Below are 27,071 nucleotides of genomic sequence, written 5' to 3'. Positions count from 1 at the left end.
TGCATACGCTTTATTTAAAACAGTAAGCCCCCGATGAGAGTTACACATTGATAATAGTCTTGTACCAGGGTCAAGCAGTTGTTTGGAGAGACTTACATTTTCATTGGCCTAGGCATTCATGTTCATCAACCCGCATTGCCTATTCCCTATAGTATTACCATAGGAAGTTAAATTGTGAAAAATCACACCTCTGATTTATGTTGAACACCCGACAAGAAGACCCGCATTTCCTGAAGCAAACCTTCAAGGTATCACTTAATTATTCTTAGTAGCAAATTAAACGTTTCCCTTTTTAACTTCACATATGGATTTTTTAAAACGAACATTATGGACAATGTACTGTATGTTGCTTTCAACTTAAGAGAAAGAGATCTGAGATATGTTGATAAAACCTCGATAATCCGGACACATTTAATCTCAGCTTATTAAATTTAAGCTTATTTAATTTTCAGATTAACGGAATTATGTTTCAAGTCCATAAACAAATGTATAACGTTACGGTAATCCATTCCCTGACATTTCCGTCCGGATTGTGAATTTTCTGGACAATCGGCGTCCCGATTATCCACTGTATCACATGTCTTCTTTACAAGGGACCAATGTTCCCGAATTCCAGTAAAGCATAACAAAATTACGATGGCTATATCTTTAGAGCATAAAGGCGTACTAGGTACAAGATTTAACAGAGATGATCCATTTGTAAATTTTCTTTTTAACAGGAAAGCAGTATTGTCAACTCACCCGATTTCCCTTGGTTGACATGTGGTTTAGATAACCCGATTGACCCGTAGTGTCACCAAATAACCCGATTTTCAGCACCAGGACCAAAGTGTCAAGCTCACAAAAATGTCATGTCAGATCAAGTCATAAGCGCAAAATTTACTGCATCTTAAAGTTTCTACCTAACTTCCATTCTTATGGCGCTGAAATGTTGACATGCAGTGGTTTTTGAACTACCCATTAGAGCCCTGGCGTGTTTATCGGAGCACAGGTGCTCGTTTCTAATATAAGTATAAGTATAATACTGGGTCAAGGTCTATAACTCGGCCGGCCATATAACACTACCCAATTTCAGAAAAAGTATGATTATTATCCAACCGTATAGAATATGATAATAGAAATACTCTCAATCGACAGCCAGATAATTTATCTTTTAATTTGGTATATGATACAATATAAATCACGCCGTATAAATGTCACTAGGTATCCAGAAACATCGGAAAACAGCCAGATTTCAACTGGTCGGACACTGTGGTGTCCTCCGATAAACACGCCAGGGCTCTAATGGGTAGCTCAAAAACCACTGCATGTCAACATTTCAGCTTCATAGGAATTAAAGTTTGGTAGAAAAACAAACTTACCGGTTAGTAAATCCATGGATAAATACCATCCATTTGCCTAACGTAGCCCTTTGAAATTTCCGATTGAAAAATTTATGTCTCTAGCCGCCATGTAAGTATGTGTGCAGTAGATTTGTTTTGTCGGCGTTGATTGGCTCTCGAAAAATTAATTGACCAATCAACGCCGAGAAAACAAATGTACTACACACATATCAACATGACGGCTAGAGACACACATTTTTTCAATCGGAAATTTCAAAAGGCTGTATTGAGCAAATGGATGGTATATAGATAAACACTAACATACCGGTAAGTTTGTTTTCTACCAAACTTTAATTCCTATGAAGCTGAAATGTTGACATGCAGTGGTTTTTGAGCTACCCATTAGAGCCCTGGCGTGTTTATCGGAGGACACCACAGTGTCCGACCAGTTGAAATCTGGCTGTTTTCCGATGTTTCTGGATACCTAGTGACATTTATACGGCGTGATTTATATTGTATCATATACCAAATTAAAGATAAATTATCTGGCTGTCGATTGAGAGTATTCATATTATCATATTCTATACGGTTGGATAATAATCATACTTTTTCTGAAATTGGGTAGTGTTATATGGCCGGCCGAGTTATAGACCTTGACCCAGTATTATACTTATACTTATATTAGAAACGAGCACCTGTGATCGGAGGACACCACATGTACAGCGTGCGACCAGTTGAAAACTGTCTGTTTATGATCGATGTTTCTGAATACCTAGTGACATTTATACGGCATGATAGATATTGTATCATATACTAAAATAAAAATAAATCATCTGTCTGTCGATTGAAAGTATTCCCGTTGTCACATCTATAGCTACCCCACTTTAAATAATTTTCAATCAAACCCTAAACAATAGCAGTATCCCTATCCAATGGAAACAGGCTCGGGTGTATGTTATCTTCAAAAAAAATAAAAAGAAGAAGATAAAAGAGCGGCGGAGAACTATCGACCTGTCAGCCTAACATCAGTCGAGTGCAATCGCATGTGAAATAGCCTATTCTGTCATGCATCAGGATGTCGACTCCCCTGACCAGTGTTCGAACAATAAACACAGATTTTGGCTGTTAAAATCAAAATAGTAAGCAATGGTTGAAGTTTGTATAATTGTAACTTAAGACAGACTTATGACGAATATTTTAAACAAAATTAAAGATTAAGTTCACTTGTTGGCTTGTTTACGACAGTGAGTCAATGATCACTGTCAAAATGGCAGACGTAAGAAGGGACTAGTCCTCGAACACTCAAATAAAAAAATATATTATATTTATTTTCTACCTATTCTGGTCTTTTTAGATCTCTGTTTCTCATTATTATTTTTTTCTTGCATATAGACGTTATGGTACGCATATCATGTATCATGACCTCTCTACCACGATATGCATTTACCAAGCACATGTACGCTTATAAGTTGGTCTTGGGCCGACAAGTCAACATTCCTATTCAAGGAGTAATTAGTCTTTGTGACTTTGTAATCGATTTATGGTGTAAATAATTTGACTGATTTCATGATTAAAAAAACCCACTTATAAATGCTGCTAATCTCCGAACTACCTCAGGTACAGTTGGGTGCAAACTAAACTTGGTATCTAGTGCACTTTGAAGTGCACATGTAGTGAACAACGTAATGCACTAGACTAAACATTGTAGTGCTCTAGAGTGCACTACGATGTGAACTCCAGTGCACAACAGTGTTAACTCTAGTGCACTATGATGTTAACTCTAGTGCACTACAATGTTAACTCTAGTGCACTGCGTAGTGCACTTCAGTTTTACAGTGCTGTGATACACACATGTTCCAGTATAACCTTACAAATACAAATACAATGTATATTCAAATTTGTGGTATAACTTATATTTATTTTGTAATAAATAAATGAATGAATTTTCCGGCTACCATATGGATCCTTACAAAATGCTAACAATTGTAATATGGGGATGAAAGTAATCCCAACAGTGTGCATGGACAATTAAACTTGGCAATTTTTCACAGTGTCATTCATAAATAGCAACAGCACTAATGCAATGTTTATAGGGTGACACCCTTATATCCCTACGGCCCAATAGTCCGAAGGCCCGTTAGTCCGAAGGCCCGTTAGTCCGAAAATTAGTAAATATTGCAAGTTAGAGAGTTGTTATAATTAACGTATTTTGACGAAAACATTTTTCGGCACTGATGATCTGACAATTTCTATGGACAGCAAGTTGTCATTTCTTCATGAGCAATGCCAGGTCAAAATTACATCAAAATAAAAAAAAATAGATAAAAAAATAAAATAACATCTTACATTTTATAGAATATCTCACAAGCATACATTCTATGGATTATCTTACAAACATGCAAGCTTTAAAATGTCCGATTGTTAGCCTTTTGTACACTGTATTGCATTAGGATTAACATTGCTTCATGAATAAATGATGTATATAATCAAATCTTATCGAAAATTGACTTTTATTATACCTGTAAACGTCGTTATTTTGTACAATATATACATGTATTTAAGGACTTATTTTTGCTTCCCCATTCTTTGAATTGTTTATTCTACCCATAATGATGGAAATGGTCCGCATAATGATATTTTTTCGGGGAAATATTAAACAGGATCACATTGTACATATACAAAATAATACTCTTTAATATCAGATACGTTTATGTATTTCAAGATTAGGCTCTTTTTGAAAATACGCTACATTTCGTTCTTTCATATCATTTTCCGTATCAATTCTATAGTCACATACATGTAAGTATACCTTAGCAAGTTTACAACAAATCTTTTGCATCGAAAACTGTAATAAACGTTTGTTTCATTTCAAGTACTATTCGCATATAAATCCCAATTGTATTATCTGTTTTCGGACTATCGGGCCTTCGGACTATTGGGCCTTCGGACTAACGGGCCTTAGCACTAATGGGCCTTCGGACTATTGGGCCGTAGGGATATAAGGCGGTCACCGTTTATAGACACATACATAGGCACACTGTATCTATATTAAAAGTTAAATAACTTGTATTTTTTAGATACCGTGTACATGAAGTTACATTTATTCTAGCTAGATTATAGGTTTTACCAGAAATTTATGTAATATATATTATCTAAATATCTGGTTTTACATACGTTCATTCAGATAATCCCATCCTTTTCTATACTAGATCTCTTGGCCTAGTATATATGATGGCAGTATGTATACCTGAGCCAGCATGTTAGTTAAATTTCAGGTAAAACAATTCATGGCCAGAGGGCAGAATTATAGTGTCAGAGTGGCGAAATACACATACAATATAGCTAGGTAGGTTTGGGGTAGGGCTCGGGGGTTCATTCCAGTCTAGCCAACTTTCCTGTTTTCACACCTTGGTCAGACTTGGTCATACCTGAGTGACCATCAGGAATTAATTATGTTCAAGTTAAAAGTAGTCACTTACCTATATTTATTGTAAGATTTGATTCTACTGTTCACAGAACTGTATTTCCATAATGTACTTTTTTTACAACTTATTTGAATGAGGAAACATAATACATGTATATACATATACAGCAATAATGACGCGTCGCAAGATACTGGTGATAATAATATTATAATACCTCTCAGCGTAGCTAAAATACACGGTTCTTCATCTTAATTGATACAAGATGGAACACTTTTCCTCTTTTTCTATTCGACTCTTTTACGACTGAAAAAACCCACTAAAACTTCTGGTATTCTGAAATTGAAATTGCTTTGATTAGATTTGAAAATATACTTAAAGTGAACAGTCGGGCAAGGATGGCTAAAGTCGGTAAAAATGGTGTGAATGTATCCAGTATAATTTCTTATGAAATGGAAAAATAAAATCTCTCGTCAAAATCTGTCTGCGTACGAAGAAATTGATTTAAAGTTTGGGAATTCTTAAACGTCCTCCCGGCTCAGTATGTCCGTGGTTACATTTCCACGCAGCCTCGCTTTCAATGCTTTCAACTTTTCTTTACTTTAATGGTCAGAACTGGGAAACTAAGCAGAACTTGACCGTCGTATTAATATGTGAGAACTTTTGGAAGGCCAATGAACGCATTTAGACTGGTTTTCTTTGCCCGACTATTCACTTTAATATGAAATGGATTCATGTCAAATGAAACGCTACCTATTCTTTGTGAATTCAATCAAAATTTGGGTATACCATATGATATGTATTTTGTGCATAAATGAGAAAACAATGCACAACTTTCAAATGTTGAAATCGTAAATAATAATTTCTCAAAAAAGGGTATGTATGTCAATTACATATATAATGGACCTTTAATTGAACAGTGATATTCTGATGGAAATTTTTGATGTTCATGGGAAATATGTTGGCGAGTGTTGCTTTGGTATAATTCATGGGGTGCTGAATTGAGTTCATCTTCAAACAAATTAAACGAAATGAGAAGTTTATATTCAATTTGTTTCAAGAGGAACTCAATTAAACGAAATGAGCAGTTTATATTCAATTTGTTTCAAGAGGAACTCAATTCATCACCCCATGAAATCGACCGAAGCAAGATTCAATCCTTATGTTTCAATTCAATCGTAGTTAATTGACAGATTGGAATATTTCTGTATAATGGTTAATGTTTCGATCTAAATCTCACTCATACACACTAAAGGTGTGACAAGAGGTACAATGTATAGTACTGTTGTTAACGGTTTTTGTCAAACTTCGTTCTTTAATTAAATAGTTAATACAGTGTGTGGTACACAAATTTTCTGATATAAAAATGTTTTTGATCAAAATGATCCATTTGAATAGCATTTGTTCTGTTTCTTGAAGTTAATACATCCGTTTATACAGACATGTACGGCTTGATGATTTATTTTATTAGAAACCAACATAAACCAAAATTTTGTCATTCTTAATCAAATATCGACATCTAATGAATATCTACTAGGATATGGTTTTCCATGATGTTAACCTGTGCTGTCAGTGTTGTGACAGCAGAACTAGTGTTGTTTTAGTAAAACACGCCTATTCCACCCTGGCCAACCTTTTACCCTACATGTACCTGTTTCTCACCTAAAATCCCAAAAGTTGGCTAGACCGGAAGAACCCAAGGGGTATTTACAGGTCCTTGTACACATGAAGTATAAATTTGACTAGAGTTCATAATTGATAAACCCCTCTCCCTCTCCTTAAAAAAGATATATAAATCAAAAACAAATTATAGAACAATGTGTATACATTATCTTCATTTTGAGAAAAAATCAAGATTATAACAATTATTCTCAATTGAAAGAATAAGCTAATTTTGATAAAAAAAGTAGCTATAAGTTTATTATTATTATATGAAACAAAACCACAAAAACACAGTTAGACTTTACTAAACTAATCAGGTACAGAGGCTGTCACAGCATGCTTTCAATTGAATTGAATGCTATAAATGGGCCCCTGGGGTTAAAGAAGATAGGCATACCTTACCTGTGACGCCTGACTAATTATCATCTCAGGTAAGGTGTCAGCTCTGGTGGTGGGATGGGGAAATAGGGAGAAAAGGGCCCTAGGCCTGGTGACCATAACAACAGACCTCGTCCTGTGTGCCTAGAGTTTACAATATACAAGTAATTTATGCGGGTACAGTATATACCTGTATCCCCATGTACAATATTAATATACAGTACATCAAGGACGTATAGATTTTCAAGATTTTATTTTTAACACTCAGACACATAAGATATGTGTAACATCAGAGATTTACTATTTAAATCTCTGGTAACATGAGGAGGCATACAAATATAATTGACAGAATGGAGAGATAAATTGGTAATTAACAGTTACATATACATACATATGTGTATAATAACACCAGCCACACACATACATACAATGTATACGTTCAACCATATTATCCTCATACATTTACGTGTGTACATATATAACCTGCCACACACACACAATTCATACGATCAAAAACCTAATATTCTCACACATGTACATGAGCATGTAGTTATTAGTCACGCGCTCGCACACGCACCGTGTAAATCCACATTATATGTATAAATGTGTACATATAAATAACTTAATATTTCAATCAGAACAAACAGATTAACAACTGCACAGGAATTAATTACAAAAGAGGGGAGATTTTGGTTAGGATAAACCTATCAGAACTTGTTGGTTGCATATTGATAAAAAACCTTTAAACTTATCAATATTTGGGTTTGTATAATAATAGCGAGGTATATACTTATTTCTTAGAGTCGATAAAGTAATATTGTTGCATATAAACAAATAATGAAATTCATCACCAATGCTTTCGGCGAATAAATTACATAAACGATTCACTTTTGGGATATTATACCATCTACCCGTTTCTATAGGAAATTTCATATTCGAAGTACGCAGTTTTGTTATTTGTATTCTGGCATGTTCTGACAAATTTAATAAATATTTTTCCATACAAAATTCTGTTTAAATACAGAATATAATTGTCCACGAGATGAGTTAGCACAGTCGGAAAACCATCTTTGTATAAACTGATCAATCAGACGTTGTTTCAAAACATCTTTGTAGAAATTATCAGGCATCAGTATTTTATTATCGAATATAAAAGAAAATCCAGTTTCGTTAGAAATACTTTGTAAACATTTAATCCATTTAAAAGAAAAATTAGCATCATTTTGCAAATGTAAGGCCAATTGTAATAAAATGCTACTTAGTTTGTTATCGTTACTTAGCAATCTATTCCAAAAACCTACTAATCTTGATTTAACATTTATTTCTAATGGCACACGACCTAGCTCACCATAAATCATAAAATTTGGAGTAGTAGACCTCACTTTCAGGATTCTTTTGCAAAACTTAAGATGAATCTGTTCAATTATTTTCAAATTTTCGAATCCCTATACCTCTGACCCATACAATAGGATAGGCTCTACTAAAGAATCAAAGAGTTTTAGTTGTATATCTATCGGAGGAGACAGATTCCTGATTTTATTTTTACATATAGAAAATATTGACTTTTGTGCCTGATCGATTAGTCTACGTCTCGCGTTGACAAAGTTGCCATTGTAATTAGAAGTAATTCCTAAATAAGTAGAATTATCTACATTTTCTAAAGTTTCGTTTTGCAATATAAATACATGATTCTGTTTACTTTTTTTCTTACAAAATACCATACCTTTTGTTTCATTTACATTAATTTTAAGCTTCCAAGTTTCACAATAAAGCTGAAATACATTTAAAGCACTTTGAAGACCTTCTGGACTTTCTGAGAATAACACAGTATCATCGGCGTATAAAAGAACAAAGATTTCAACAAAGATGTGAAGTTCGTTAAAAAGCTTATCTCTTACAGTTTCAAGTGGATGACTACCTAAAGAGGCAAAATAACTTTCTATGTCATAAAGGAACACGGAAAAGAGAAAGGGAGATAGGTTTTCTCCTTGCCTGACTCCAATTAAGCACGGGAAGAAATCAGACGTTCTGGAATTGAATTGAACACATGATTTAATATTATTATACATGTTAAAAATAACTTTGAAACATTTACCATTTACATTACTGTTATGTAATTTTTGCCAAAGGCCTGCTCTCCATACGGTATCAAATGCCTTTTTGAAGTCTATGAAGGTACAGTATAGTTTTTTCCACTTGAGAGATATATATAGATATGAGAATATGCAAAACGAAAACGTTATCTACAGTTGAATGACCTTTCCTAAAGCCTGCCTGGTTTCGAGATATTAAGTTAATTTGTTTTTCATATTCATTAAGGCGATTATTTATTATTGAAGTGAATAATTTGCCAAGACAACTTATCAATGTGATAGCTCTATAATTATCTGGGGCTTCCGGACTAACCTTATTTTTGTATATAGGTTTGATCAAGGACGTATATGAGAAGGATAAGTCACACTGAGTTTTAGGCAAAGACAGCGCAGGCGCTTTTGTGTTTGTGCACTGACCATGACGTTGGGCGACGACTGATTTCCTTTGATATCCGCCGCCGCAGTCTTTGATGTAGCATGGGGGTGCGAGGGTTACCGTCTTACTTTCTGAAGCGTGCTGCCATTTCGTGAGCGGTCGTATTTTTTTAACGATAGTTTAAGACATTTTTTCTAAATCTTCCGTCTTTAAAGCAAGTTATAAACGTTGTGAAATTTAATTTACTTTACATTGGTGTTTCGTTTGACTCGATAAGACAAGTATTTGTTGAGAAAAACGGTTTTTATTCCCGGTTCATAAGCGTCTCGCGTGGTGTTTAGTAATGTAAAGAGACAGACACGAATCCTTCTCACTTATAAATCCTTGGTTTGATGATACCGATACTCCAACTATCCGGAATAATCCCCGTGTCTAAAATTATATTGAACAATTAACCATAAACAGGGAGCATCTCCGGAGGAGACACATCCGGAGGAGAATTTTTCAAATATTCGTTCAAAATACGATCTAGGCCGGTATATGAGAAGGATAAGTCACACTGGGTTTTGGGGAAATACAACATAGGAGCTTTTGTGTTTGTGCGCTGACCGTGACGTTGGGCGACGACTGATTTTCCTTTGATATCCGCCGGCGCAGCCATTGGTGTAGATTACGGGTCCGAGGGTTACCGTCTTAATCTCTGAAGCGGGGCCGTCACTTCATGAGTTGTCGTATTTTTTTAAAGAAAATCTTCCGTCCTTAAAGCAAGTAATAAACGTTGTGATATTTAATAAACTTTACATTGACTCGATAAGACAAGTATTTGTTGAGAAAAATGGTTTTTATTCCCGGTTCATAGGCGTCTCGGGTGGTGTTTAGTAGTGTAAAGAGACAGTCACGAATCCTTCTCACGTATAAATCCTTGAGTACATGTATAATATGTATATCAGTGTATGCGACAGACTTTTGTACCGATTACACATCAACTATACATGTACATACATCTACGTACATCTACGTACATGTACATGTAATAATGATATGGTAATTAATATGTACAAGGATGTAGTTAGAAATCCTTGATATGTATATGATAAAAATATTGTACTTTTAGTTAATAATCTTTTAATAAATGTACACAACTTTTGCTTAACTTCAATATAGATTTCCTATCTTTATAAATAGATATATATAGAGATCGCCCAAACTGACAATACAATGAATAAATAAAAATTTGATATATCAATCAAAATATTTATTTCACAAATTTGATTGACCGATCGTCCCAATCGCACAGCTGTAAAATAACAATTCCTTGCTAGAAATAATTAACAAAGTCAGAGACCTATAATATACACATGTATAGGTCTCTGACAGAGTTATTTGGGTACAAAAGGTAGCAAATAATAAGAACTATTTAATACATTAAAACTTAATTTATTTCAGTAAAATAGTTGACTGTTGACAAAATACAAAGTAAAACTCATAGGGCACCTGTACACTTGTATTTTCAAGAATCACATTTTGTTGTTAATTGAACTGGTTTCATAGGTAATTACAGGTAAGATCAGGGGCAATCATGCATGGCAAGACAGGTGACCACTAGCTTGGTTTCTTGCCCTGGAGCCTGACCGGTACAGGTAAAATTCACTGTGCCAGCTAATGCTAGGTTTACACTATGTTCCCGGCGGTCACGGCAGCCCCGTTTGCCCGAAACGTGGCGCGCCGTTGAATTTTGGCTATTTTTTCTTCTGTATTCAAGTTGAGCTAGGGCTTCTGAAGTTTTGCCACGGCCTTTTACGGATTACGTGGTGGATCGTGGATATATGGGAAAGTGCTGTTCCCGGAGGTTAAAGGCACACTACGGCTTTAGCACGGTCTATCAAGGATACCACTACGTTCTCTCTAGGCCTGTTACGATCTGATGAAGTCTGTTACGTTTTACACGTTTTGATCAAGCTCAGATTACGTTTTTCACGGTTCGCCAAGGCTAACTAGGGATGAAAGTCTGATGACGGGCTTTTTTTGGAGGAAATGAAACAATATTTATTGCCGAACATGTCATTTCAAACACGTTTTAATTACAAAATGTGTTAAAAGAAAAGAAAATCTTAACACGAAGTGTTTCTACGCAAATATTTTTTTTCTGTAATGGTTCTCACTTAGACTGCCTCTTTGGTATAATTTGATGGTTTAAATGTGTTTGATAATGACTATTTCTATTTATTAATACAAATAATTCGAAAAAGTAGCAAATATGTACCAGGCCAGGCAATGATACTCTATCATATATTGCTTGCAACGTAAGACCGTAATAAGACGTAACACGCCGTATCACGTCGGGTTTTCAACCGCTACGAGCCGTGATGTGCCTTGACAGAACGCATCAAAACGGCTATCATCCACCTTGGCTTGCCGTCAAAACCTTGACAAACCTGGACAAAACGGCACAAAACGTGCAGCCATTCTGCATCAACCGTGATAAAACGTGGAAAAAAAACGCAACAGAACGTCACAAAACTTGAAATCACCGTGAGATTCTGGGGAACGTGCTTGCTGGCCGTTCCACCACGGACCGTCTGGAAGTTTTGTTACGGCCTCGTACGCGCTGTTACGTGTTGTTACGTCAATCCCGTTTTGTTACGTCCTGTGGCGTTCACCATCTGTACCGTGACTGCCGTAGCAAATTTTTTGACAGTTTAAAAATCTGGCACGGCATTCACGGTAATCACGACCGCTCACGTTTGTCTATCACGTCTATCTGCGTTGTCTCACGTTGTCTCACGGTCACCACGTTTTGTCCACGGTAGCCTGAAACGGGACTGCCGTGACCGCCGGGAACATAGTGTAAACCTAGCATAAGTGAGGGTATATTAAAAATTTAATAGCCGAAATTGCTGAATGTACAAAACCTGACATTCTAAATGTGAAATACAATTATATATATATGTTAATGTCTAGAATGACAAGTATAAAGACATATGATTCAAATGAATAAATGATGAAATTAAAAAAAGAAAGATTAAATACATGAAATAAATTTAAATAGATATAGCTCCCTATTTCTATCTAGAATACTTAATATTTGTAATAAATACAGCTATAAGTAAATGTATTATAACAAGTATAAAATATTTGATCCTAATAAACAAATAAATAAATAAATAATTTCATCTATTTTCTGAAAACAAAAATGTCTAAAAGCGATATTGATCTGTCATACACGTTTTTGATTTAATTTTTTTTTTACAAAAGCCATTTAATATGTATTAGATGTAGAAGCCCATTTCAATTTCAGTTAATGCTGTTGAGGAATATCTACATGTCTAGTATTATTCAGATTGCTCCCCGTTTGAGAAAGCTATCCGGGTTTCGTTCGTTTTATCCTCAATATGTACATGTGTAGTTGTATTTGTTTTAATGGATGTTGGCTGTCATGACGCCTTTTTTTGTTTTATCTCTGACTAAAGCATTTATCTCTGACTAAAGCATTGATCAATGTTAGGATGTCGTTATCAAAATGGTTCTTGAGATCATTGCTATCTGTTGTTGTGTATTTTAGGAATGTAATGCCGATTCACACGTCATGAACAACTGTTTGTTTCTCATTTACAACACTGTAATCTACATTGTTTCAAAATTTGGTTTTCGGGAAAAGGATTAGGCACAATCAATATTACTTAATGCCATTACAAAACTGCATTTGGATATTCATTATTAAAAGACGAAAGTAATCTATCAACTGTTTTATCTCAATGGTTCAAGGTCTGGCTAATTAAACTCAATGCTACATATAAATTAAACCAATATCTTTGATAACGTATCATTAATTTTTATTTATTTTTCAAGTAGGTTTTACAAATGTCATGGTGTTTAGAAGTTTGCATATCTCCATGAATATACCCCCGTGCTAGTGATAAGGAAGGCATGTATTGATATGTAATTCATTTTCATTTTCTTATTCCAAATTAAGAAGAATTTTAAGACAGTAACAAAACATTTCTTCGATATTAGATAAATTGTATATTTCATGTTAACGAATTATCTGTCCTTGTGCATGGGCAGTTTCATTACTAATTTGTGTTAGAAAATGACGTGTAAGTAGCAGAAACAAATGGCAAATCTCCATATATCGCGACGAGGACCGAAATAATAGAATGACGAAAAGACGTATTATAGCTCCTTATTACAGCGACTACCTCAATACTGTCATGCTGAAGAAAGCGTAAAATGAAACAATTAACCCCGGGCAATAAATAGAGGAAATTCAATTTTATCTAGGGTAATGTCGAAAGAGCCAAATATATTTCCGAAATAGCTTTTATTTATATATTCTTTTAAACTGGGAATCCAAAACGAGATTGATAACTATTGATAACTATGTGGAATCACAAAAAATATTAGCGTACCGATAGTATTACACTTATCATCACCTTCATAACAATATATTTACATATGTCTCTTTACTGTCAATGGAAGGGGAGTTGTCTGATCCTCATAGGTAGGGAATGATTATTTTTCTTCCATATACAAAGCTAAACGTTCAGAAAATAGCCTTAAAGTTTTCACCGCGACCAGAACAAGGTTCCGTCGATAACACGTCAATATTAATGACGTCATCGAAAACACAAGCCGCAGTAACATTGCATGACGTCATGACGTCACGTAATTGTTTTGCCGGTGCTGTCAAACATTAGGGGTTGACAGATAAATCTCTCACGGCTAAAACCGTTGATAAATCAGTGAATGGTGGGAGAACTCATGATCATTGAGATCTGCAATGTCAGAGAACCATTCTGCAATGTCCCCAAGCAACATGCCTTGTCTGAGCTAATTATATAATAGTAAAGACAGCAGACAATTGACCGATTGTTAATGTCTGACATCAAATTAACAACTGTCCGGCACTAAAGTGGATCGACCATTAGCTATCATGTAGCTTAGTGGTAAATTTGTTTGGAGGTTTCGGTGACGAGCCCCCGGTCTGACTGCTACATTTCTCCCTCTTGTGTTACATACTTCACGCTCAACTACATATCCACTGTACATATGTACTGGTACATGTATAAAGGTCTCTTGTGTCTTCCAATACGAACACTTTGCGAAGGAAAGGAGTATTGTAGAGGGGCAGAACTGGGTTGGTCTTTGGTAACCAGGCAACTCAAATGGTAGAGTATCCTATTAAAGTTTGTAGGTCCTGGGTTAGAACCCTCGTCTGGCAACAATATTTCCCGTCTCCTGTTGCACAACTTAGGTCATTTAGGAACGTCAGCTGAGTTTATATAAGATGATCTGTGTAATTTATACTTATCAAATGGTGAGCTATTCAAATAATAAAAAAACCCATTATAAAATCTGTTTACAGTCGAAGTGGATATACATTGTCACAGACCAGTACCTATATGTTGCTACTTAGCCCGATGCATGATAATTTCCAATATTAACATTGGCAGTAAGGCTTTGGTGTATTAATACCTTCATCAGAGTAGGAAAGGGCACTGGAAGACTGGGTTCATGGCACCATTGGCTATGCTAGAACACCTAATGTAAGTTACACACCAATACATGTCAAAAAGATGACAACCAATGACAACCAAGGCTGAAATGAATATGTTACAAACGAAGGCAACAGGACTACGTAGACCCACGTTAGTGAGAACAAAAAGACGGAAAGTATCTTGCTTAAGAATGAGCTGTATATATAAACATAAAGCGATTTGTTTTTCTGTTAGATAGAAAAAAAAGGTATATAACAATGCGTGCCTCCTTGTGTGGTATCTTAACCTGAACATTTGATTTTTAAACAATTGTTTGTTGTATCTCTTATAAACAGGATGGCAATAATTACATATGTATTAACAATGCATGAATCAAGCAGTGAAAATATATATTCGTTCTTTGCCTATTGCAGTTACTATTTTTCTGTTCTTGTTGGTAGATATTGTAATTGTTTCCGAGATAAACGTCAATATTTCCCATGTTACATTGCTATCCCTTGAATGAGACACCGCAATGGACCATGGAAGGAAATGAAATACGGCGTGATATTCACCCACAAACTGATGCCGTAACAATCAATATCTCCAACAAAAGCAGATAAATCTGCAATATACAAAGAGGAAATGATTTAGGTTTTGAAGGATGTCTTTATGCATTGACAAGTGACGGTCTGAGGACAAACTAAAATACCTGGACCAATTAAACAATAGCCTTCATTCATGCCAAAAGTATCAAAATAGGAAATGTTTATCATACGTCTTTAATATATTTAAATAAAACATGGGTTCGTGTTCTTTAAAAGTGAAACGAAGGCACATATCAGTAGTCATTCAATACAGTCATGTTCTGGTGTTTCAGAAATAGTTATCTTGATCTATTAACAAAACTAGTAAAGTTAAAACAATGTTTTCTACTGGTTTTACGTCTAAATATTCTTTAACAGTATACTCAATACTATCACAAGCTGTCGAAATGTCATGGTTTTTAAACCCTGAACAGACTCCTATCTCGTAATGATTGCGCTAAGAGCACAACGCCGATAAAAGAATAGGTTTTCTTTCACGAAGATAATTGTCGATATATAGGTGTAAGCCCGTTTGTCAATTCTATATTACACTATCTAGTCGCCTTGTACCCCGGGGATGAAATATCATTTCGGTAATTCCTTAGCCATCCTTATAACAAAGCCCATAGTTATGGCTTTCTTTCGTTCATTACAATAGAGCTACCTTCTCACCGCCGTCAAAGCACTAAGAGCTATATTCCCAAGAGGCTCGTGGCATGAAATGTTTAGTATTTCACAATGTTGAATCATTGATTCACTGTTTCAGCATGTTTGGCTATTATCATTCTACCTAGCTCAAACAGTTCTTCCCGCAGTCGATACACTATCTTTGAAATATCCCCACAGAAATTTCTATCGAAACATTCCTGACATATATGTACGGTTTTAATACATTATCATTTTGATATTTATTTTAGCGCCACGTATCTACAGTCTCGCGCTGATGATGTTTTTAATCAATAAATCTATTCGAATGCGTGTCATGAATTAATCTATTTTACTCTTTATATTTTCTGCGTAGTGATGAAGACTACTTAGATAGAAAATCTGATGGCACTCAATCCCCAACGCCACGGGAATCTCATATTAGCCAATTGAGTTTAATAAATCTAAATGGTGATCCACGATTTGTTTATTAACGGCACTGATGCAACGTCAGGGTGATGCAAATATCAATTCATTTCAATTAATTGTGTATCGTTTTGTCTGGAAGGGCCGCCGTGGTAGTCAATGCCTTTAAATCTCATCTTTTAGGTCATAATTCTTTTACCATATTTCCGTTTGAATTCCCTGATATTACACAAAGATGTTCTCCAACAAGTGACTTTTGTTTATCATGTTAATCAAACTCGGGTTAGTTAATTTTCAAATTTTGAAAAGACACTAGCTTTAGCGAGTGTCTTTTATGAAAATGTAAATTAACCAACGAACGTTAAGACAAACATGATAAACAACAGCCACGGGTTGGGGAACTTTTATATCACATAACTTGAACTATATCTACAGCGGTGATAATTTCTCGACTTTATTCAGGGAACCTACCATCATACAATGTGTAGTGATATCTTTCCGACATAACATATAGTTTCTAAATAGAGAGCCAATATTCTATTGTTTTATACTGAATAAGCATTTAACCGTTATGAAGTTAATACAATGTTATTTAAAAGAAAATGCGCTATGAAAAGTAGCCCGAAGTTGAAAGGTCATCGGAATCAAGAGATCTTGGAGTTGACCAATCAGAGGCATGGTAGGTGTTTACACACTGGAGAGTGTAAACATAAACGATAACCAACTGCTATGGAATTTATCACATGGGTTTTCCATTGAGAAACATACATAGTCATATAATAAAAACATTTCTCTCATCGCAAGACGATGAAGTTTGACTTTCCTCTTCCCTAACACAGTCTTAGTTGATTGTTGATCCTCTCGATCATGGATCATTTTGGTTCATTTATCGGGCTGATCTAGTCTTAAATTTAGAAGAGTCCAAATGTGACTTCAGGGCTGAATGAGTTAAGTGGCCGATACCAACGTCTCTACTAGCGGTAGTTTCTACACTAGTTTAGAGAAGCTGAAACAGGGAAACAGGAGAGGAAGGATTCCTTAGCGTCTATAACAGTATGCTGAAGTGATTGAAGAGGTACTAAAGCAAGAACTCTAGGAGGACACGAAACGAGTGTAATATTATGATCCTATGACATACATTAAGCCACCAAGAACTGTCAGTGTAGAATGGTAAAAGGCGATTTCATTCACTAGAAATAGGGAACTGCAAATCATACCATATACAGTGTATAGAAAAGCACCATGATATTGCAATATTTTTTGCAAACTGCGATACTTGGGCTACATCTTTTTTTAATATTAAGACCTTCCGCTTGTAGATAATGCATTGCATTGACTGAATCTTAGGACAGAATCAACATAAAGAGGGATAGTGCCCTTTCTGATAGACGGGTTGGATAAACAAAAACATCATCAGATTTTGGTTTTCGTCCACGGATAAGTCGCACTGGTTTATAAGTCGCACCCCCGATTTTCAGGGGAAAAATGTCGCGGAAAAAATACTCCGGAAAATAATACGGTAAATGGAAATTAAACAAATAAACAAATATCACACGGATATAAGAAGGAGGTAGGAAGGAGAAGTGAGAATGAAAAGTTATACGTTTTTTAATGTACGATCTATGCATTTCAAATTCATTCGTGATATCTCTTAAACATGTCTGGATAATTATAAACCTCTTATTTTCATTAACCTCAGAGAACTGATACAAGTATATAATTCTTCCATTAACGAAATAATTGATCGCTCCTTCAGAAAAAAATAAAGAATTAAATTCAATGTACTGTAATCGTATTTATCTAGTAGCGGTGATTATATCTTAACGCTTTCCTCACAAGAAATGTTGTGCTAAAAATGCATTAATTACAGTTTCGGTGTGTCTAGTAACTACTGTAAATAATGCATTAATTCATCGTTCGGCAAACATTTTTAAAGTCAATTTTGCGCTATAATCTGGTTCCACCAAAATTAGCACATTTACAGCATCACGGTGCAGTTCGGATTCAGTTTCAAATATGTCTAACCGAAGATGATTAAATTACCCCGAGGCTTTAAAATCTGTTCTGTATGTCATCCTAGAGATGCCATATACTTCAGCACTGAGCCTGTATGGGAGTAAAACGCGTTTCCGTTTTGGCACATTTCTGACATTTCACCAAGGAAAAGATCAATGCGTCGGTGCCTAATGACTGAAAAGAACCCCATAAAATATTCCTGGCGGGGAGAATGTCCCACTCTAACCAAAACGTGTCCTATCTTATGGTGTAATTTTGTCGTAGTTGGTGTTTAAAAGAATTCACGGCTTGACTTTACACGACATCGATGAAGTCAATAATACCTTAGTTATATCTGCCGGCCATACTTCAAAGTTAAGTAGCTTTGTTTATAGTTTGGATCCATTCCATTAGATTTTGTAAGCTTCAGTTTTTGTCAAATATAGTCTTGATTTGGCACATTTTGCAAAGAGGTTAGAATTATTTTAATATAATTTATTCTTCTTTAAAAATTGTATGTGTGCATTGTTTCAAAGGAAAGAAATTACTTTTGAAATTATAAATACTTGCATTTTATAATTATTCAAGTAAGTCTCTTAGGGTTTTATTTGATATCCCGATATATATTTCTTTATAGATAATGGTTCAGACTAAAAATAGCTAAATTGCTCTTATTACATGAAGTTCAAAATACAAAAAATCCTTATAAACTTTTTTTCTCAATAAATGTTTAATAAGTATCCCAATATGACAAAGTTCGATAATTGAATATAATATTAAAATAGTTTTCGATTTATTCCTCTAATGAAGCATAATGTCATAATTGATTAAACTGATAATTTTCAAACCGATATATCGTTACCGATGAAGAATAAGCAAATTTGGCCACATACGGTAACTCTTTGCTGCTCTTTTGTTATGTTTAAAACAACTGAGAAAACATGAACATGAAGCATATTACTGAGGAGAAATCGAAATGTTTCATTACATAGAGTTATTCCCCCTGTAAAAGAAGATCAAATTTTTGACAGTTAATCATGGTATTAATTCTAATGCATCAGAAAAAAAGAATCATGATATTAAACACATTTACATACGCATTAGTGTGGCACCAGACTGATAAGTCTTGTATTTTGTACCCAACAACACCATGTGAAAAATGGATAAAACAATTTTAAAGTCATAATGATACATAAAATGAATTAGAGATTGAAAATATCTCATTATAGTCGCGTAGAACACATGCTCTGGGCATCGGAAGCGATGTATATGTCTAAACAAGGACAACTTTCTCATCGGGGAGTGAATAATACACCGGAAACTCCACAATTTACAAAATTACCTATTCGGAAGCTTGGCCTGCAGGGGAATCAAAACCTAGAACACACGTTTATGGTATTAGGATACCTTGGGGACTAAAAACTATGTTTGACAATTGCCAAGATTTGCACTTGCCGCTTACATTACATTAGCGACTTTACCAAAATCCATACAGAGTTTTCACGACATGGAAAGTGTTTTTTCTAAGTGAGATGGCGTCTACATGATTGTTGTATACCCGTGGGACATAAGCAACGGCGTGATATACAAATTACATTCACCAGAGACGAAGTTATACCAGGGATCATATTGCGTAACATTACTGTTGTCTTCATAACTCGTAAAAAACCTTCCCGCTGCTTTTATAACCAGGCTTTTATTTGACTCACAGATTACCATTGTTCAATTTCATTTTGCATAGACGATGCATACATCACAATCGACCATGGTTCTTGACATATTTCCAATCATTCGACCTTAATTCCCAGCGTTCGTAAAATGATTGCTTGATTCTTCAATGAAATATTTGAAAAATCAATTCAACATTATAACTCGTGACTATGTGATATAAAATTTATCAAACGAGTTCAATAATTTTATCAGATTACTTAACGAGTTTGATAAATGTCATATCACATAGTCACGGGTGTAAGATTTCATTTATCACATAACTTTTTATTATAGAAATATAAATAAAATTTTAGATTTCGTCTCTATATAAAACAGTAGAAATCAGTGGATGTCACGTTTACGTCTACTGAGACAATCATGCGACGTCATATTTAGATTATGACGTCACAATTACATGTGACGTCACAATAGTGTTATTATAAATGTGTTTTTCGATATTTATGACATGGCCGTATGACATGGCTGGATGGGCCAGCTCTGATGAACTGTATTGTTTTGTTGGTTGATTTGGCCTATAGTCTTATTGACAGACCATTTCAGGTCAACCTCTCGTACATGTTATGTGTACGTGATGTGTGGTGCTTGAGCATGTTTTGGGATACTGTGGTATATTCGTGTAGTGTGCCTTGTGATAATGTGTTTTGGGAGGCTGTGGTATATTCTTGTTTGTCTCCCTGTGATAGTGTGTTTTTGGGAGACTGTGGTATATTGGTGATATGTCTCCCTGTGATAGTGTGTTTTGGGTGACTGTGGTATATTTGTGTAGTGTCTCCTTGTGATGTTGTGTTTTGTAGACTGTGGTATATTCGTGTAGTGTACCTTGTGCTAGTAAAACTCTGTCCTATTTTATAGCCCTATCTCGCTAAAACATATTGCCGCAAAAAGATAGGATAAAATGCCACAAAGATAGGATAACATGCCACAAAGATAGTATTATATGCCACAAAGATCAGATAACATGCCACAAAGATCGGATAACGTGCCACATAGATCGGATAACATGCCACAACGATCGGATAACATATTACAAAGAGCGGATAACAGGCCCGACTTTGTCGTCCTAGTTCCTTAATGGTGAAGTTAAAGACGTTGAAGCTGGATCTTTATTGTGAGAATGTGAGCAGTGTCAAGTGAGACGTTAGAAAGAATAGAAAAGATAATATCCTCAATTCAGTTGCATTTTTCAATCATGCAATGGAGGCAACAGCTAGAATTTTGAATCGTTGGTCAAATGTGATTGTACAGTGCTATCCATTCATCATAAACTGTGGCATAACTCATAATATAAGGTAGAAGCCAAACCATCGAACTTTACCTTAAGTATTTGCATCATATGTCTATTGTTCTAGTCATAATGATCGTCTAAAGAATAAAACTAACGTAAGCATTATTCCATAAGAATTCATAACGTGGCATTGTACGAGCAGTTCAACTCTCATTCCTCCAAATTATAATAATTTTTAATTGAACAATTGTTGTTTCCTTTATATAGATATATTTTGTGTTAAACACGAATGGATATGAAGCAATGGCATGGAACTCTTATTAACCTTGCAGACAACCTCATTTCTGGCCCATTCATTCCTTTATCACACATGAGATATCTATTCCAAACATTGCAATGACCAAAGATAATGTATTTCTATGGAATTAATTTCCCTTATTTTCTGAAATGATAATCACAACATAAAGTAGTATACAACATACATACATCTTCCCGACTTATTATGTCTTGCTAATTATTTCCTGAAGTAGGATACTCCAGATGTAACGTACCGTACTGTATACATTGTAACTGTGTTTGGATTTTACGTTATTGTTGGGACTCTACAATCAAACTGTTGAGTTATTTCCGGTTTAATAGTGAAACTCTCTAGTATGAAGGCAAGAAAGCTTGATTTATTTCCGGTTTAATAGTGAAACTCTCTAGTATGAAGGCAAGAAAGCTTGATTTATTTCCGGATTTATAGTGAAACTTTCTAGTATGAACGCAAGAAAGCTTGATTTATTTCTGGATTAATAGTGAAACTTTCTAGTAGAAGATAGGAAAGTTTAATTTATTTCAGGAATAAAAGTGCAACTCTCTTGTTTGAAGGTAAAAAAACGTTCAAACCGACAGACAATTCGTTTATTATAAGATACTTTTCATTTCCACTCTTTTTCCCGTAAAGACATCTCTAATCTGAATCCAATTTCCCGTTAATCAATCGTAAAATACCAATAAAGAAGGTAACGAGACAGCAAGTAGTCAACGATATAGAAAACTTGATCTATATATCCCTAGCACACAACTTAATTTACCTGCGTAGTAAACTTTTCCCCTGCAAAATGGTAGATAATATGGCCATCAACAGGCAAATTATCAAAAACGAACATTCATTAATGTGTGTACAGTAGTGATAAAGACGATACTAAATTCATCTTTACACATATTACCTATTGAAATCAACACAACAGCTATCAGAACAAAGTGTTTGGGTTCTAAGATGTAAATTAACTGTTGAATATGTGAAATATCGCTACACTTTTTTAAATCACTTTTTTGAGAAGAAATCAAAAATAAGATTTGCAATGATGAATTCCTATTTTTTAATTTCCATCTCTTTATTAAGTAAGTCAGAAATTCGGTTCCTCTTTCGTCAGTAGTAGAACCAAGTTTCATAAACCACGGCCTTGTGTATTCTGTGCTAGAAGGGCATGTTCAAATACATCAAACATTAGTGAAATGCTATAAAGCATTTCGTGCAAAAATGATCTGCAGAAGCCTTCAGAAAAGTGAGACACATTTTGAATAAAACGTCGGCATGGCACCAAGAGTTCTGATCGGTGTTAATAAAAGATTCCAGTCTTCCTATGTCCAATTTTAATGTTTCTATATTAGTATTTTATCTCTATATAGTAATTTTATTTCTATGAGGATATACAAAGCAAGAAAAAAAGACTATTTCTTTAAATTGCATGCTTGCTCAATCAAGCAAAAAAAAAAAAAAAAAAAAAATGTGGCGAGTCAGATTATTACGACCTAATTCATTTGACCTAGATGTCTTTGATCGTAACACAAGTAGGACAATCGATGTTTCATTAAACATTGCATGTGAAGCTGTAATGCACTTTGGTTAAGCTATCAAAACTATTAATTTAGAGGTATCTGTTATACTTGACAATGTCATGTAATAAATCATATCCAAATGAACAATAGATTCGGACTGTAAACTGCACTCCTTGCGTGAATTTCTGATTGTCATTATGTTTGCAATTCCTATCTGCATTTCCGTGCATGTTGCATAACAATGATGTTCATATTGAATTTTTTTCATTCAACAAAATAACTTTATAGATGTTAAGTTTTTTTAAAACAAAAATGAAATACTATGTTCAGGAATACAAGAATAGAACGACCTTGAAATGAGATTGTATTCAAATATGCCTCTCTCTCTCTTATAGCACGAAAGCGGGGCTTCTATCGAAGTTGCACAGTGGCATACGCCTATACAAAAAATACACACGAACAAATCCTTCTCAGTTTCAATCAACTTTAAATCAATTCTTAGATTTGGCATTTTAATCAAGATAACTCGCAGGCAAGGCTATACTGCACGCGTTAATCAACAGGCTCTTGCAATGTATTGAAACTAGGCATTTAGTGCTCTTTAAAGTTACTCGTATCTAATTCTTCAATCAACCAGAAAAAAGGCCTGTTAATGTCTCAGGTATCACAAAATGAGTTCCAAAATTGGCCTTATTTCAAAATGATATTATTGGTGTTAAAGATCGTTATCAAAACGCACGATCAATTACATTCAAATCTGAGATAAGTGATTGAAGTCGGTCAAGGAATCCGTGAGGTTTAGTTCTTAAATTACAGAAAAAAATCTGTAACATTTCAGTCCACACAGCAATGCTTGCAAAATTCCAAGGTAGCTAGGAATACTTGCATATGGTATGTATTCATAGATGTTTGAGTAGGCTGAGAGCATTGTGTAGTCATCCGCAATGACTGTTGGCAGATTTCTAGTTGATATGATTTCAAACAATAATTACTCACTTTTCCAACAACAGCTTTATCCTCAAACGAGTTACAGCGCGTTGTAAGAATCATTGTTTATAATTTTATGTATGCTGCAATTAAACAAATTTGAAATATCTTTTGCGTTTGAATATTTTATATTAGGCGAAACATGCAATGCATTGTGCGAAATAATTTTTTGTAACAATAATAAATTGTTATGAAAATGTGTGTCAAAATTAATCAATTATAATTATCTGTTTTTGTTGAATTTCCTGTTCCCAGTTTCCGTGAAAATAGTCTTTTTTAATCGCATATTGATTTTTTGGAGACTCCGAATGGCTTGAGTCACTTAATGTATTATTTGATATGAATTAATCCTTTCATATTTTATACAGGTAGCATTTGTAAACGTGATATTTGTGTGCGGCTCTATTTGGTAGTCTTGTGTTGAGCACTGGGTCCGCCTTGGAAGACTTTATGGTATGTTCCCAGGCCTAAAGAAAGAAATGCATGTAGTCTTCCACGAATCCACATACATGAATTGGGACGACTGGTTGGGTCAGTGTATTGGACCGTGGCGGAGTAACCTCTATGTCTTATTTTAATCGTTGCTATTGCATTATCAAATGGGAATCGGGCAGTCGGCTAAGCCAATATGAATCTACCCCTATTTGTTGTTTTTGTGGGTTGTTTCAGTGAGATGGCACTATAAAACGGACAGGAGTTTCATTGATAGAAGCATACAAAGTCAGTTTTAAAAAGATCAAAGGGACGAACCAAGACAGATATGGACGTCTTCCATTTGACCTTCGCTGGTTCTAGGACGTAAATAGATATAATCCAAACTACATGTGGATATTGTAGTCTCAACTTGATGATTTAGGAACAAACATATCAATTTCCCTATTCTACACCCGCTCTTACAGTTTGACAGCAAAATCGATAGCAACATCATATTTAGACAAATGATATTGTATGTTCTTTATTGTTTTTAGGGACAAAACACTTCCTTATGAAGTCATTTCTCCCAAAGCGATCAGTTTATGTAGTTAAATTGTATATATAATATGGGCGCTATTGCGCAAACTTAAAGTCGTGCACATAGGTTGCAGACATTCACGGCAACACGTTTTTGTGTCTCAAAACGCTTAGTTCGAAAAACTCAAATAAATTGCGTCAAGTGTATTCCCATGCTTCTTGACCCCAGGACCAGCTTTCAAACATTTACGTAAAGTATTGATTTTGTTATAAAATATTTCATAACACTATAGATGGTAACACTTCAGTCAGACGCAAATGGCGTTAGGCAACCATATGTGTGAAGTTATCGATGGGTGTTATTTTAATAATTTAAAAGTACTAGAAGTATTTCCTTACAGGCTTGAAATATAGCCGCGGCGATAAAAGTCACATTTATTAACAAAACTGCGCTGAGCGGCAATGACATCTTTTATCCATTGTGACTTTAAAATTATTGTTTTCGTCAATTTGTCAATTATAATGCAATTTTAACTTAGTTTTCCTGGTAACGTGCATCCAACCAAACCCTTATTCATCATAACCACACTGTATACTTTGGTGACTGTACTCAAATCTATTTGTAAATTGTATAAAAATATTAATAACAATAAATATTATTATATAATATTATTATATAAATAAGCTATATTTTGCACGTATGACATCAGAAGAGACAGAAAGGCCAATAGAGTTTCATTGCCAACTATAAAGTGTCGAAGTAATATCAACGTAATATCGATGGTAGGTAGCAAGGAATCATGACAAACGTATATCTGTACGGTACGACCCCTTCGAGATGGTATTCATATTCATGACATCATGAATATTCATGAATGATTAATGATCTTTCATGAATGATTCATGAACTTTCATGAATGATTCATGAACTTTCAATAATATTAGCAGATTGTGGTTCATGAAAATAAATCATGAATATTCATCAAATGACCTTTTATGAATCCATGAAACATTCATGATTGTTCATGATTAATGTGTCAAGAAATATCCATGAAGTTTTTATGCATGACTGATATTCATTAAAATTCTTCATAATGAACGAATATGTTTCATTCATTTTGAAGAATTTCAATGAATATCAGTTATGCATAAAAATTCATGAATGATTCTAGACATGCTATTTCATTCATTTTGATGAATTTTAATGAATATCCACACTTGTCACATGACTTCTATATACTTTTCCTGCCAAAACAGTCACAATCCAAAATGGCTGCTGTATCTGCTGGCGTGTGGAATGGGAAACGCTATTCATCTTAAAATGGAAGTTTTGGCACATTTATTAACAGATTATTCCATTCCTGGATTTCTTTATGCACAGATGAACACTTTTCAGCAAGTTTTTATTTATCTGCAGTTCTTTTTTAACATGAAATTGTTGCATACTGATATTGCTTTAGTAATTATGCATAGATATTCGTTGGGGGAAATTTGGACAAATGTTATTGAATTAAATTGCCATATAAACTATCATGCTTTACAACTATAGGTTTATTTTGGTAATACATTCTAATTAACTTTGAATGTATTATGAAATTGATTGCTGCGTATCACTGAAAACAGATTTTGTTAGCAATGATCAGTGGCAGTATGAACATATAATGAACACAGTAAACTGTTGGTGATCTCATGTTTAACTTTTCTGATATTTTTATATTATTACATATTATACCTATTGTCATAAGATTTTTCATCAAATATTGAATTGATTCCAATATGATTGTCATTGATTTGATAGCAAATCTTAATTCTGGACCACCGTAGAGTATATGAAATTCAGTTGCCGCTGACTCCAACTTACATTAATTCAACTCTCTGAACACGACTCAAGTTCATGAATATTCATGAATTGTTTCAGTTCATGTAGTTTCATCAATATCCATGAATTGTTTGTGTATACTGCTGTGAGC

General features: G+C 34.6%; 2 protein-coding genes across 2 annotated transcripts in view; both read right to left on the bottom strand.

Moving 5' to 3' along the window:
* The window catches only part of LOC138326762 (4-galactosyl-N-acetylglucosaminide 3-alpha-L-fucosyltransferase FUT5-like), a 39,623-nt gene extending 15,410 nt beyond the window's left edge, over window positions 1-24,213 (bottom strand). Inside the window, exon 1 of the mRNA XM_069272767.1 lies at window positions 24,160-24,213. Coding sequence (XP_069128868.1) covers window positions 24,160-24,213 — 54 coding nt within the window. The remainder of the gene's footprint in view (window positions 1-24,159) is intronic.
* Window positions 1-27,071, bottom strand: part of LOC138326688 (glutamate receptor 4-like) — a 136,624-nt gene that overhangs the window by 94,905 nt on the left and 14,648 nt on the right. The window lies entirely within an intron of this gene.

The sequence above is a fragment of the Argopecten irradians genome, chromosome 7 (assembly GCF_041381155.1).
Source record: "Argopecten irradians isolate NY chromosome 7, Ai_NY, whole genome shotgun sequence".
Taxonomy (NCBI): Eukaryota; Metazoa; Mollusca; class Bivalvia; order Pectinida; family Pectinidae; genus Argopecten; species Argopecten irradians.
The sequence above is the reverse complement of the archived record's forward strand: the minus strand, read 5'-3'. Positions and strand labels throughout refer to the sequence as shown.